Raw genomic sequence first — 15555 nt, forward strand, 5'->3', positions numbered from 1 at the left:
TTTTATTATTTTCTATATGCACGACTATGGAGGCTTTGTAGCTGTTATAGCTGCGTGATGTACAGCCAGCAAATTTTTTACTATTGTCTTTGTAGCGTAGAAGAAGCGGATGTACAGCGCTTTGTGGCTTACCGGAGCGGCGAACAGGCATGGAGACGGCAAGCACTTCGTGCGCATGGGCGTATCTTTCGCGCATCACTTTGCTAAGCGCCGCCGCTGTACAGCCATCTCTTCAGTGCTCGCGTGACACTGTCAAAGAACTGGCCGGGTGCACTTCAGAAGGCGAACAAGACAAGAGCCTCCAAATCTGCGCGAATCGGTAGAGACACTCAAGGCTGCTTGCGCGTGAGAAGGCGCGGGAAGATTTATTCGGTCATTTCAAGTCGCTCGTGTCCTGTCACATTATAATGTGATGAAAAAGTGTCCTGCCGACTTCGCAAGTTCTTTTCGCACTGTAAAAGAATATCATATTCCTATTCAGTTTCCCACTGTCCTTCTCGACCTCATAGCGTTTGCAGCTATTCATATTCAGTGACTGATCCCTTTGAGAGATGCACATTGATTCTGAGTCTTCAGTTTTCTGTTGTTTGGGAAGCAGCTATCGCCGCATTTTTCGGCGAAACCCGTGTAATTTAACACATTAAAAACATATAAAGCGCATTCTCTCCCGGCAGAAAATTTTCCGGCAATAGGAGTTTTTTTTATTCTTTAACAGAGGCTGCTAAGTGCAACGAATGTGGTGCCGACTGTCTCGGTTCCACGGTAAACTAGAAACCATCGGGCAAGCGGGCACACTCAAGTCAGGACCGCCTCCCCGAACTTGGCACCCGAACATCTGAGAACAGGAGAGTCGGCATTTCGCACGTGCATACTCTTCTCGCGCAGCACGTTCTACGGAGCGCTTCCAAAATGTCAACAACCGGATCTAAAGTAAATGGGAGTCGACGATTGATTGCCGCCATGCTTTCGACAGCGAAGCCTGCGGAAAAGCAGGCGAGGCGAGTCGCACGGACCGCTGCGGGTCTCACGCGCGAAACGCCGTTTCGAACCGTCAGCCAGACCGGTGGAGTGCCTCATCTCATCGCTCAACTCACGAGTCTCCGCCTTAATTCGTATTCGCGATAACATAGATAATTCCATGGCATTTTGCAATATGTGATCCTCCAGCCAGGTTCACTGCGAGCGATTTTCGGCGCTCGTCGTATTATCCAGGATTTTGATCCGTTATCTCTATTTGTCTTTTTCGGCTTTTCACCTTTTTATCGTTTTTACCCTTGGACGTGACTACACCGTTTCGGTGATTGTGCAGGATCGCCTTGGACCCCCCCCCCCCCCTTTGTACCTTACATATGTGTCCTGCATCGAAATAAAATTTCAGTTGTTAGTCAGTGCCCGTGTCTGTGTTTTGCTCCTTCGTGTTTCGTCCCGTTCCTTGCGCTGTTTTATTTCATTATGCAATACCAACTAGCCCGGCATCTTGCACTTCTGAACTTCATCTCTATGGACACTCCCGTAGGCCAACGCAAAATCGCCTTAAAATGCGGGTCTTTGCACGAACGGGCTACGCATAATTTGGGTTCCACTGCAGTCGCTGCGCAAAAATTCAGTGAACAAATACCGCTTTCCTGTAAATGTCTTATTCAGTACAATACAGAAGAAAAAATTACGGCTTTTACGCGACTCTATTCGTATGCGGTAGAGCAAGTGTTTTGGGGTCCTCTCAACGTCGCCGGTGGCTTTCTAGGGCACAGAAAATGCAAACAAAATAGATGCAGCAGATTTCGTCCCATTCTGACGTAGATTTCGTCTCATGACTTGCGTAGGGCTAAAATAATTCCAGTTCATAAGGGTGGTCCCAAACATGAACTAAATAACTACAGACTGGCTTCACTAACTAGCTCTTCTTGTAAGATACTCGAACATATTTATAAAGCAGTTATTAATCACCTAGACCTTAATAACCTTCTCTACAGTCGACAACATGGCTTTAGATCGCGATTGTCAACAACCACACAGCTAGCAGAGATAACGCACGATGTTGCAAATGCCCTTAATGCACGAGGCCAGTTAGACGCCATTTTTTCAGACCTCTCTAAGGCATTTGACTTAGTTCCTCACAACGACTTACTCACGAAACTGCGGGCTATAGGTATCGAAAACATCATTACATGGATTGACTGCTTTTTGAAAAACCATAAACAGTGTGTCAAACTGAAAAATTCTGAGTCTGATAATTTGTATGTCTACGCAGGAGTACCACAGGGTTCAGTCCTCGCCCCCTTATTGTTCTTAACTTATATCAATGACATCAATTCATGCATTCACTCTGGGGTACAAATTCGACTCTTTGCGGACGACTGCGTAGTATATAAGGTAATAGATTCTATAGAAGATCAAATTAAACTAAATAAATCTCTATCGGCTATTCAGACTTGGTGCACCAGGTGGGGAATGAGACTCAATGCCACTAAAACAAAAAGCATAATTTTAGCAACAAGAAAAAGCCACTAGCTTTTTCATACATTATAGCCAATGTCCCAATCGAGAAAACTAATTATATAAAATACCTACGAGTGACACTATCAAGCAATCTAAGCTGGGAACAACATATTAAAAACATATGTCATAAGGCCCAAGGAAAGCTGTATTTCCTGAGAAGAAGATTACGCAACGCTCCTCCTAATGTAAAACTTAATGCATATAAAATGCTCGTAAGACCAACCTTAGAATATGCTGACATTATCTGGAGTCCACACCAGCAATATCTGATAGGCAAACTAGAACGCATTCAAAACTTAGCAGTACGCTTTGTATACTCAAGCTTTTCCAGACATTCTAGCGTATCTAACCTACTTCACAAAGCAGATCTTCACAGCTTGGCACTGCGTAGAACAACATCAAGACTAAAATTTCTGTTCTTACTTTATCACGGTCATTTGAACATATCAAGGGAAACATACCTCCAGGAACCATTTCGTCACTCTTCGAGAACTAACCACGAGAAAGCACTTCATCAACCCAGAAGCCATATTAATGCTCATAAATATTCTTTGTTTCCAGCGGCTATATCTAGCTGGAACAAACTACCCTCGAAAGCTGTAAACTGCAACTCAGTTGAATCATTCATAGAGCATGTAAATAGCATTGATTCATCAGGAATGCCACCGTGATAAAACTATGATGCTGACTTTCATTTCGTATTTTTTGTAACTATATTTGTTTCCGTACTGAACCCGCTATTTTCGTTTCCCTGGATTGGCATCATTACCACCAAGATGCCGCTATGATGATGAATTCTTATTTTGTATTATATATGTACCTAACTTGTTTCCCTGTATTGTCTCCTTTGTATCCACTCCTGCATGGGCCCCAGAAGGGCCTGCAGTATTTGTAAATAAATAAATAAGTTTTTCCAGCAGCGAAAGAAGCGAAATCAACGAACCGTTGAACATTGACTGGTGTGCCTCATGTGGGCATACTTTTGCTTCACTTGGCGCTCTCACAGCAGCGCAGTGGCTTCACACTTCTATTAAAAGCGCTGACTGCGGAGGAAATAACCGCACCGAGGTCTGCGCCCAAGCTCTCCACTACGTGTGCGACGAGTCCACGACTGTGGGAGTTAACGTAAGGATATAACATACAGTGTAACTGTACACGTGCAAAGGGGCCGAAAATCAGGGCTAAAAGTTTCTGGCAATGTTTTAATTGTGTCATAACCAAACAAAACATTTTACCAGCCTTGAGACGCGTCTGACCACGTTTTGTTTTTTACAGGGCATCCTGAACCTCATCCTAGAAACTATAGACAAGATCAACGCGATTACAACGTCCGGGTTCCTGGTGTCAATGTCCGGCGAAGACGCCAGTCAGAGCTGGGACACGATATCGGGCTTCCTCTACCAGCTGCTGGGTGAGCGATTGCAAATTACAACGTGTTTTCAGCGAAAATGCGGCCAGTAGACAACTGCTGAGAAGTTGGAAAAATTCGTGTTTAGTGTCGAGCTACTTAAGGCTAGCACCGATTCCTAGATTGCATGCACATAATACTTCGACAGGCCATAAGTTTCTGAACGTTTAAGAGGAATGTTACCGTTAATGTCATAGAAATTGGCTAAATTCTAGACATTCTAGACTAAAATTTGCGTTCAGTTTACGGGGTACAATGAAATTTTGGTACTGTTAAAGACTCTTAATTACCCCAGCAAACGGCATGGCTCATAGTTTAATGTTCCAGGAAGTGCCCACAAACTGACGAAACCGCGAAGGGAAAGTAACAGCGTGCAATATGATGGGCGGAGCATCAGTGCTCTCTGTTCACCTTATCACGTCGACAGGTAATCACGTGTGCACGACTACTTTTGGCTCAACAGAGTAGTCACGATGCAGCCACTCTTTCGATAGTTTTTCTTGAGCACCTGCTAGCAGCCACGCAGACTTAGAAACTTGTTTCACAGTTAAAATAAGCCAAATAAACGCAAAAAGGATTAGCATAGTGTCGCGACGCCTCTTTTTCCTTGCAATATTATTACATGTCGAGAGCCGCAGCCCACTCAGTAGCGTCAAAACGGAACTACCAAGTGTTGTCACTGCAGTTGCTGCCGACAGCCACGCGGTGCGTGCTTCGCGAAGGTCACAACGGCTCCTTGTTTTTATCACGGATCCCTGCCTATCGCGAACAAAGTTGCAGGTCTCATTTTTACCGTGGGGTCTCATTCAGTAGCAGCTTTTTAGTCCGCTAGATAAGACCATGTCTGTGGCAGTGCATAACACGAAGGCTTTGGGATTTATGGCTCGCACTCCGACGTCGTCTCTCTCGGTTGTTGGAGTAACACATGGAAGGCGAGAATGCGAGAATGACCAGTCGGTCGCGAGAATGCTACCGCACAGCTCTTTTGCGGCATTTGTCACACTGCCTATGTTCACCTATTTGTCACACTGCCTATGTCCAACCTATGTTCACCACATGCGCAGTGGGCGTGGTGTATTCAATCCCATTGTCATGCGGGAAAATCTACATAGGCCAAACCGGAGCATGCTTGAATGAGCGCCTGAGGCAACATCGCACAACTTTGGGCACTGGCACAGGCAGCAATCTAGCCTTGCATGTAAAGGACTGCAAATGTTCTCCTAGTTTTCACACTACCTGCATTATCGGGCGGGGGAAATCTAAACTTGAGCGTGAGCTATTGAAGTCATTCCTGATCAGAAAGAATAAGCAGAAATGCGTCAGTGAGCCGTCTGTGATTATCACCGAAAAAGAGTGCAAGTTTTTATCATTATAGTAGCCATGTCACCATGTGGTGCGCGAAGTGTACTGTCTGTAGGGTGTGTGCGCAGGCAGGAAATTCTTTTAAAATGAGCAATTCTTCATCGCAATAAATCAGTTGTAAGTCCAGCGTTGTGGTGTGTGCCTTCTTTGTTCTTGTCTTACGTCTATTTTCGCTGGTTCCCTTTATATCCAATTTATTCCTCAAAACAACGATAAGCTTCCCTTATAAGTAGAAAACCAGCAAAAAGGACGCATTCACAAGGAGGAGAAGTACACAGGACAACGCGTACACAGAAGTACACAGCGTTTTCCTGTGTACTTCTCCTCCTTGTGAATGCGTCCTTTTCGCTGGTTTTCTACTTACCATGCACCAACTGGCCCAACAAGCTACGCTTCTTCAATACTATGCTTCCCTTATAGGATCATGACTGCCTCTTTCATGGATGACGTCATGCGAATTCCCGCGTTGAGAGAGACGGAGAGTAAAGACTTGTCCTGAATAGGGAAAGCTGTATGGAGCCACAGTCTTCCTTACTGATTCGCTGTGCTTTCTCTTTCCCCAGCTGCCATCATCAAAGGAAACCACACCAACTGCGCGCAGTTTGCTCAGCCCCACAGGCTGGACTGGCTGTTCAGCCGTTTGAGCGGACAGCAGGCCTCGGAAGGAACAGGTAGGGTGCCCAGCGAAGCATGTCAGCGAGCCAAATTTAGCAAAGGGCATGAGTGCGAGAACAGCGCAACAAGACACGCAGCGAGGGAAGAGAAAATGTTCCTCCCTCTTCTTTTCCCGCTGTCCCTGCTCTGCTCGAAATGATCTGCTCCACCACTGACGCGAGCCTTTGTAATAGTTCCATTAAGATCTTCTGAACCTTTCTTTAATGAAAGTGCAGTCAAGCGAAATGAATAAGCTAGAAAAACTTGAACCAATTTTTCGAAACAAACTACAGGCGCAGTGCTTTTCATGACTGTAGGAATCCATTTTCGTATTTTTTTGTTCGAGTATCACAATATTATCTTTCTAAGTTTTATCTCGCTCTGATATTAAGTCCGGCGCCTTGATTTTCCCGCATGTCGCCGCTAGTGGTTTCGCTTTCGTATTCGAAAAAAAAAACTGGCATTTCACAGCTTCAAAACTGAACAGAACGGTAAATTCGCAAAAATATCGAAGGATACCGGGTGAGCGAGGTATTTGAGAGCACACAATGTTCACTTCAGGAACAGAATCATATCTCCAGCAAAACTAGGCATATTTGCGCCAAACTTTCGGAACTAGCTTTGTTACTGTTTATTTCCAGTACTGCTCTATGAACCCGCCATCCGCAGCAATAAGCGATTCAATTTTTCCTCGGAAACAACTGGATGTTCGAATCGGGTGGTCCTTGTGTCCATTGACTCAGCAGTGGCGGCTGTCAGTGAGTCTTTCGTGTTGAGCGGCAGTTTGTTGACCTCCCTCTCAATGACGCTCCAGACATGGTAGTCCAGAAGTGCAAGATGCCGGGCTAGTTGGTAATCCATGATGAAATAACAGCGCAAGGAACGGGACGAAAACACGAAGGAAGAAGACAAGGAAGAAGGAAGAAGGCATACATCATTTGTACTTTATATATGTGTCCTGCTTCGAAATAAAATTTCAGTTGTTAGTCAGCGCCCGTGTCTGTGTCTTCTTCCTTCGTGTTTTCGTCCCGTTCCTTGCGCTGTTATTTCATCATGGTAGTCCAGTGGATTTTAATCTGGAGAACTAGGCAGCCACAAGTTGGGAGTGAAATGCAGGTCGAAGTTGTCAGCCAGCCACACCTGGGTAACGCAGATGGTGTGGACGGAAGCCGAACCTTGCTGAAAGACATAATGTCGTCCTTCTGGGACCGTCTCAGTTCAGGCCTTTACAACGGTGTCATGCAGCTCCACATATGCAGTTGCATTTACGCTGAGTCCTTCTGCAAACACGTGTGGTGACATGACGTCATCCTCGTTGTTGACGGCGGCTAGACCACACAAATTTTGCGTGTGGTCTATTAGGCACGTCATCAGCGCTTGCGCAAATCTACCTGTCATTATGCCGAAAAAGGGAGTGGGAAGAGGTGCTCGTTATGGCATACATCATCATCATCATCATACACGACGGAAGCCAACAGTCACCGAAACCAGGAAGCATGGGGGATGTCTTTTTTCAATTTGTATTTTACATCAATGGGAGATTAATGAAAGCAGAAGGAAAAAGGACCACATGCCGCAAGTGGGATACAAACTCACGACCTCCGAATTTCGCGTGCTGTGCTCTGAGCTACGGTTAGCTTTTTGGTCTTGGTCAAAGTTCTTTTCATCTGAAAAATAAAGTCCCCAGCTTGCTTAGCAAACGCTTGGACATGAGCAGACCATTTTGCCGAGTTTTGCCGGACATGAAATGCCCCCTCCTTATGACATAGGAATGGTCCCTCCGAGACCTCGTGCGCAGTGAGCCTGACAGTCGACTCTGTGCCTTGGAGCTCTTTTGAAATGGCCTTCATCGACTGTCATCATTCACAATGACTTGCAGCCGGGGAAGAAAATGGCGCGTTCTGCCCACATCTGTGCTTTTTCCTTTTCGCCACAGATGCCCCGTCACCGTCAGAGCATAGTAAAACACGTTGCGGAGCTAGTTGGTTACGCATTTTCTTTTATTCAAATTTAAGCAGCGCTAACTTTTAAGACGAATACACAGAGGACATGACAGGGCGAGGAATAAGCATTGTTGGAGTCAGCGCCCGTCCTGTTATGTCCTCTGTGTACTCGTCTTAAAAGTTCTGTCAGAGCACATCAGTTCTTTCCGCACCTTGTACACGAAAGGCTTCGCTGCGTTCAGAGCGGCCACGCCGACGAGCACTGCATGGCCTCTCCTTTCCTGTGTCAATCTGTACGCTTCCATCGTGAAACAAAGGGTGCATCATGAAAGAAGAGGAGTCTATATACAGGAAGCTGCACGCCTGGGTAGACGAGGTGAGACTGCTGGTGTATATGGTGATGGGGCATAGTGTTCTCAAATACGTCGCGCACCCGGTAGGTGCATATACGGTTTTCTTGTGCTCTGCATCTGCGTTTCAATTCTGTGCTATTTCCCTGTTTTGTACTTGTTATAGTTGGGAACAAATTATACTACTTTTTCTACCAAAGGTCTTTTTCTTATCCACCTACGCATATTTCACTACCTTCTCAGGAATGCTGGATGTACTACACTGCGTGCTAATTGACAGTCCTGAGGCACTCAACATCCTCAAGGAAGAACATATCAAAGTCATCATCTCTCTTCTCGAGAAACATGGACGGGATCCCAAGGTAAACACCCAATTTGGTGCATTCTTTGTTTCAGCAAAGCTGATAGACCCGAAATCAAGTTCGCTCCGTCCTGTAGCAAATCTATAGCACCCGTCGGCCAGGGCCATGTTACCACCGGCCGACCTCTCCACCTTTTCCTCTCATTAAAATTCCTTTCTCTCTGTCTAAAGCGCTCAGAACCCCTCTCAAAAGAAAGCTTAACTTCTAAACAGACAACACAGGGCACGCTTTCACATCGCTACGTCAAGTTTTAACCGGCGCGCAGGCCGTATAACACGCCCTGTAACCATCCAAAGTTGCACTAAACTAACCCTAGCTTTGGTAGGTATGGGATCAGACAGAGAACTGAGAGATTGCCTTGCGCATGCGCAGCCCTGATCGCCTTATTGTGTACCATACTGAAGAGCATTTTTAAACTTGCCATGGTTACTATCTATGAACAGCCTAAAGGTGAGAGTTCTAACAAGAGTTAGCGTTTAATTACGCATTCGATGACTAGGTACTTTGTAATATACTGTGCAACCAGGAGCCTGCTTTTCGTACTTTGCTCCACATCCATGAAAATTCTGTTTTGACCAACAATGGGAAGTATGAACAAATTTCTTACCCTTCTCCTCTGAGGGGAGAAGCTGAACCGATAGGAACCATATCACAGGGCCCCCACCGCCATGCACAACTCAGTCACGTCACTACAGATGGCGTTTTCTCAAGAGTGCCGACTTTTTCGAATACCTCGATAAAATCCTCACTGAGGAGCAGCTGAACGATTAGTTTGTAGATACGCCGCTTGCCTCGGTAAAAGTATTTCATGAAACTTCCTGTCGAAGAAATATTCCTCCTCGAAGCGCTGATGGCCACCACGCCTCACGCATTTCCGCTGGCGACGTGCACAGGTTCTGGACGTCCTCTGCTCCCTATGCGTGACGGGCAAAGGCGTGGCCGTCCGGAGCAGCCAGAACAACATCTGCGACAACCTGCTGCCCGGGAGGAACCTGTTGCTTCAGACTCGACTGGTCGACCACGTGGCCAGGTAACTGCGTCGCATGACAGTGACACTCATCGACGAAAGACACTTGGACTTTGAGCAAGTAGACAATCGTGCTGCTGCAGCGTAGAGGTGAACAGATTGCGCTGTATCTCCGACCACCGTTCTTTAACCTTTGAACAGACTTCGACTGAATTGGAGACTCCCCACTGGAAACCGCGCACAATTCCTGTTGGCGCCGTTCTCAAGAAATCATAAAAAAGTTGCGAGGGCTTCTCTGTGGGCTGGAGAGGGATCATTTCACTGCTTGACCACCTTAGCCGCTGTAACATTTCAATATGCGGAACGCAAGAGAAATGCATTATGGGAATATTTCGTATGCAACGAAAAACTTGCAGCGACCACTGACCCCTTTGGTGAGTGGCGTTTCGTTCCAGTAGGCCTCATCTTGACACTGTTCCCGTCCAGCATGCAGCCCAACATCTTCGTGGGCAAAGTGGAAGGGGCCGCGCTGTTCCGCCGCTGGTACTACGAGGCCATGGTGGACCACTGCGAGCAGGTGAGCCACCTGCAGCCCCACCTGCGCATCGGCTGGGCCAACACGGCGGGCTACGTGCCTTACCCGGGAGGCGGCTCCAAGTGGGGCGGAAACGGCCTCGGCGACGACCTCTACTCGTTCGGCTTCGACGGCGCCTGCCTGTGGACGGGTGAGTATGGTCGGTTACGGATTGACTACGCCCTGGACTTGGCCTGAGCAGTAATCACTATTCGGTTAGTGCGGATGCGACGGCGGGTTCCGCAGCCATAAAGTCCTGGCCGGAGTAGGGATTTCAATGGATAAAGAGCGAAAGCGCCCGATGCAGAAAAACATGGGAATCAGAGTAGTGTCCCTTGCGAAGGCGCTTGTTGGGCGCATTCAGTAAAAGTGAAAATTAACCGAGGTCTTTTTTCCTTCAGCGCACGCAGCCAGTAATCGCGGTGAGTACGACGCAGATAAAGTTTTGAAAATTTCTAAATTCGTGTCAACCTACGTGCAACTTGTGTCAGCCGATATTGCTTCGATGAGTGGATGAGGTACCGGGTTATGGACTCGGACATTTCTTTTCGCGGGCAGGAAGCAGTCTTCTGATCGGCGATGGCGTGTGGAAGGTCCACGGGCAGCCATTTGTTTAATACGCAGAAAGTCCAGTGTGCCGAATTCTCTTAAGTTGCGGAAAGACGTACGTTGGACAAACCGGGGGACGCTAGAATGATAGTTTAAGAGAGCACGCTAAGAATGTAAAAAATGCACATGAAGACAAAGACTGTCAGGCCTTTCTCTCAGATCACTCTAGGATTTGCAAGGGGGAAGGAGCTGCTCCCCTAAACAGGGTGAAGTTTTGCGCCAGTTCGTCCGACGTATAGGAGAAGAAAAGGCAGCTCGACTTGGGACAGGACCTAAAGCAAAGCAGTGGACAGTACGAGGGCAGCTAGCAACCGAAGTTTATTGGAAAAGAATACGGGGCCACAAAAGTGTGCGGCTGCGCATACCGTACCGTTTGCAGAGAATAGATGAGATGATCACACGTGGTGGGAGTCAAATGAGGTGGCTGTGAAAAGTAACAACAAAGGAGAAAAGCACGTGGTTTTTTCCTCACTTGTAAATTTTCGTGAGTAGGCCACTCACCACGTGGACCCGAGTTCAAGCCTAGCCGCGTTGATGCGGTTTCTTTTTTCTCTGGTTTTTGTGTCTTCAGCAAAATCGTGGTTTGAGCTAGTTGGTACATCTTCACAACTTCACCAGCGCTGCGACGAGGAACAAAGACAGAGAAGGAAGGACAAGGACAAGCGCTACTAACAACTGAAAGTTTATTTGAAAAAACACAGATTATATACTCACAACTGACAATCCAAAGCGCCAGCGCTTCCCGCAAAAAAGCACGCAAAAGAAAGTTACGAATCCTGATACGAAATTTCGCACTCATGAATGGTTACAGAAGGTGGGCTAACGCACGTGTCGCTGTTATTGTGAATGTGATATTGCGGCTTTTTGCGGCTTTTTTTCCCTCCTCCCCAGCCATGTGATTTTCTTTACATGTCTGAAATAAAGTTGACTTGACTTGACTTGACTTGATAGGCTTCACACAACTCCCTAGTCAGCTGATCTTGATGTCTAAACTTAATCTTAGCCCTTTTAAGCAGTGGAAAGCATGCTTTTTTATTAGACACCTTGGAAACACCGGGTTTGTTCAGACGACAATCTCTGTAATCAAGGGACAGATTTGATGAAGAAGCACCATTCAAAGATGTTTTATGCTGGCGTAAGCGTGTATTTATGCATTTCCCGGTATGCCCAATGTAATTCTTGCCACATTTAAAAGGTATGTCATAGACCACTCCCTCTGCACATGGCACAAAAGGTGATTCATGATCCACTTGGCATGCATTTTTTTCTTTTGCCTCTGTTTTGCTTCTGTTCCCGGGCTCTTTCGTCAACAATAGCACAAACCTTGCCTAGCTTATTAGGGACCGAAAACAACACTTTAACCCCATATCTAGTGCCAACCTGCTTAAGCCTATGAGATAACTGATGGATGTAGGTTATTACCGCATACTTCGTTCTATCATTACCGGAATTTTCCTGAGGTTCATGTCTACCAAACGACTTCATCTTCTTCAGGATTATGTTGGTAGCAAGCGCTATCATATCATTGGGGAAGCCCGCTGACCTTAGCCTTTGAACCTGCTGATCGAAACTGCTGCCTAAAGTATGAATACATGATTTAGTAAGTGCAGATGCTAAGCAAGACACTGCTATGCCGCATTTAACTATTTTCGAATGTCCAGACTGATAATTTAGCAAAGGCTTTTCCGACCGCTTTAGGAAGGACCGACAAACATGATTCACCTTTTTCTCCAATCTAATATCCAAGAATTGCAGCTGATTTTCTTCCGGTAATTCAAAAGTACATTTCAGACCGAACCCGCAGTTTTCAAAATTAATTAAAATGTCATCCACCTGTGCCTTGAAGTCATGGGATTCAACAAAAACGAGATAATCGTCTACATACCGGAAGATTTGTTTTACACGGTTGTCTAGGTTAACTTTAATGCACCTATCCGCATAGGAAAGAATGATATTACTAAGTACTGGAGCCACTTTTGAGCCAATGCACACCCCTGTTTTTGGAACATGTAGTCTGTCTTCCCATTCAACAAAGGTGGATTTAAGATAAAATGACACTAGCTCCAAAAACGAGCCCACAGAAACACCACACTTTGAAATGAATGCTTCTTCATCATTATCCTCTACTATACATTTCTCAACACACTGGAGGAGCCTATCATGTGGCAAGTAGCGCTTGTCCCGGTCTTTCCTTCTCTGTCTTTGTTCCTCGTCGCAGCGCTGGTGAAGTTGTGAAATTCTGTCTTCAGATTTCGCAGTTCAACCTATACATCGTGGCTTCTGTGCCAGACGTATATGTGCATTACGTCGCATACTTCTCTGTTATTTTGCTCTCAGCGGAACAACCATGTGCACACCTTTGTGGCAGGCAGAGTCAAGCAAGGGCAGCGGTCACTTGCAATGGGCGCTTAATTTCCGCGAGTCCGTTTGGGCTTTTTGAGGCGGAGCTATTTTGATGACTACCGACAAGAAGCTCAAGTTGAGTTTCCTTAAAAGATATATATTTCACACTTCCTCCCTTTGCCAGTACTGTTCTATCAGCTCGGATGGAATAATCAGAACAGTTTCTTGTAAACTATCGTCGAATTCAATGACGTTATCGATGGTATCATCGTATTAGCCATGGCATGTGGCTTACGAGACAATGGTTCTTTTCTAAAACCATTACACTCTTACTGATTACCTGTAAGCAGCTTTCCTCGAAAGTGATTCACCGCGCTTGATAACTCCAGTGGTCTCCTTTCCGACAGACGGCGGGTAGGTCGCAAGACTGATCTCTTAGTGGTAGGTGATGATTTACTGGACTTATGCGGAGCGAAGAAAAACAGCGGACAGGGAAGAGACTCGTGTGTACTAAGTGTTTGCACATGTATGTCAGTTTCGTGCTCTTTATGTTTCCGCGCTGCGTGCAATTTCAGGGGTGTGGTTCTCTAGATTTCAGACACTCGCTAAATGTATTTCCTGGAAATACAGGTACCCTTGAATTAGAGAAAAAAATAGCGCCATACGATGCACACCACAAGAAAGGAACGAGGACGAGACACAAGCGCTTGTGTCTCGTCCTCGTTCCTTTCTCCTGGTGTGCATGGTTTGGCGCTATTTTTTTCTCTAATTCAAGTATGCACGAACAAGCCCAAGAAGAGGCACCCTAAAGAGTGCATAGAAAACGTGAAGCAGTTGGCTGGACGGCAGTGGCACAAGTACAAAAAAACAGTGCATAAAATGTCTCAATAAAACGCTGCCACGTCTCTTTTTTTCCTTCTTTGCAGAGAGCTAGCGCTAATGCTTGTTTCACTGCAGGCGGTCGCTGCAACACAGTGAGGCAGTCTTCGCCACCGTACATCCGTAAGGGTGACGTCATCGGGTGCGTCATCGACCTCAACGTGCCCGTGATCAGTTTCACCGTGAACGGAGTCAAAGTGAAGGGCTGCTTCCGAAGCTTCAACACTGACGGGATGTTCTATCCGGCCATCAGCTTCTCTGCCAAACTCAGGTAAGCTTAATAATAATCATATAGTGGCTCATCTGAAGTATTATTTTGCCCGCAGCGTAGTATATCGCCAGGCTCTAGCTCTACACCATCCCGTAATGTCGAACTGTAACCGGAGGCTGCCGCACGATGGGCGATAACTGTGTATGGGATCTGTTGTGTGCAAGTGCATTTATCTTAAAGTAGACAGGCACTGGGTTGTACTTAACGCAGAGGATTAACTGAGCACAGTGACGCAGTCCCATTTAGCATTCGCAGGTGTACCATATAACGAATAAACACTGACCACGAGGTATCGTCAACAACCCGGGGTTTTAGCCGTATAGTTCAACCACTGCCGGGTAGGAGAGCAGTTTAACCGACGTGATCTTAGTCAAAAGGCCGGTGAGTGCTCTGCGAACGACGCCGCCAGAACATGAGGCACAGGTCCAGTTGGTATCGCGGGGTTTCATATTTCTCGAAGACCTCCCCACCTTTTAGGCGTTCGGTCAACGGGCACTTTCGGACCAGCTTGACGAACATCAGTTCACAAGCAGGCTCATCTGCTGCTTGGGCATATAGACCTGCAGAGAGGCCTCGGCCACACACTCTGCAGCTTGCCCATGTTTCGCAAATGCTGCGAATTCAGCAAGAATTCAGGCCCGCTCGCTCTGTGCAGTTGCCGGTTCCTGCTGGGCGGAGACCAGGGCAAGCTTCGGTACGGTCCCCCCGACGGCCACTCTGCCCTCGTGGAGGCCCTGCTGCCTAATCAGGTGCTGACAGTGGAGCCGTGCTTCCAGTTCGGGGACGTGCCCAAGGGCGTGCTCTTTGGACCTGCGCCCATCGCGGACGACGTCATCTTCGTCCCGCAGCCCGTGGACACGTCCAACGTGAGGGCTCTTTAGCCTCGGAGCAATGGCGCTGTTTGCTCGCCAGTCCAGTCAGTAAGAAGGAAAGAAATGAAAAGAATAATGTGCGTTGCAACAAGTATGCAACATTGCTGGAGTGTACTTTCTGAGCATGTATAAAAGATGCGGCATGTATGAGCCTGTATATGCCTTAAAAGTGCATATGACGTGGCATATCATGATGATGATGATGATGTCATATCTGATCTTCAAAAATCTGCAATTATTAGAATATATCTTATTTCCTGCCGTTTGTCTTGTAAAATAAGGAGGGGGTCCCTCAAATGACTTCTGATCAATTTTTATCGATACTTTATCGCATCTGTGATGTGATTAAACAACTTGAAACCTTTTCTAAGCCGCATATATCTGCGGCCTCATCGAGATGAGCTGGGCTAGCGCAGTGCATATTACTCGCAATATTACCTACATATTGTCACGTAGTGGTGA

At 46.5% G+C, this 15555-nt stretch overlaps 1 protein-coding gene across 5 annotated transcripts in view; it reads left to right on the forward strand.

The window, feature by feature from the left end:
• Positions 1–15555, forward strand: part of LOC149326706 (ryanodine receptor-like) — a 542398-nt gene that overhangs the window by 148036 nt on the left and 378807 nt on the right. For all 5 annotated transcript variants that reach the window (XM_089563500.1, XM_089563501.1, XM_089563503.1 and 2 more), the window contains exons 16-22: positions 3775–3910; positions 5833–5940; positions 8460–8578; positions 9472–9608; positions 10032–10270; positions 14029–14221; positions 14877–15087. In XM_089563500.1, coding sequence (XP_089419626.1) covers positions 3775–3910; positions 5833–5940; positions 8460–8578; positions 9472–9608; positions 10032–10270; positions 14029–14221; positions 14877–15087 — 1143 coding nt within the window. The remainder of the gene's footprint in view (positions 1–3774; positions 3911–5832; positions 5941–8459; positions 8579–9471; positions 9609–10031; positions 10271–14028; positions 14222–14876; positions 15088–15555) is intronic.

This window comes from Amblyomma mixtum, chromosome 10 (assembly GCF_055824585.1).
Source record: "Amblyomma mixtum isolate Tamu chromosome 10, ASM5582458v1, whole genome shotgun sequence".
Lineage (NCBI taxonomy): Eukaryota > Metazoa > Arthropoda > Arachnida > Ixodida > Ixodidae > Amblyomma > Amblyomma mixtum.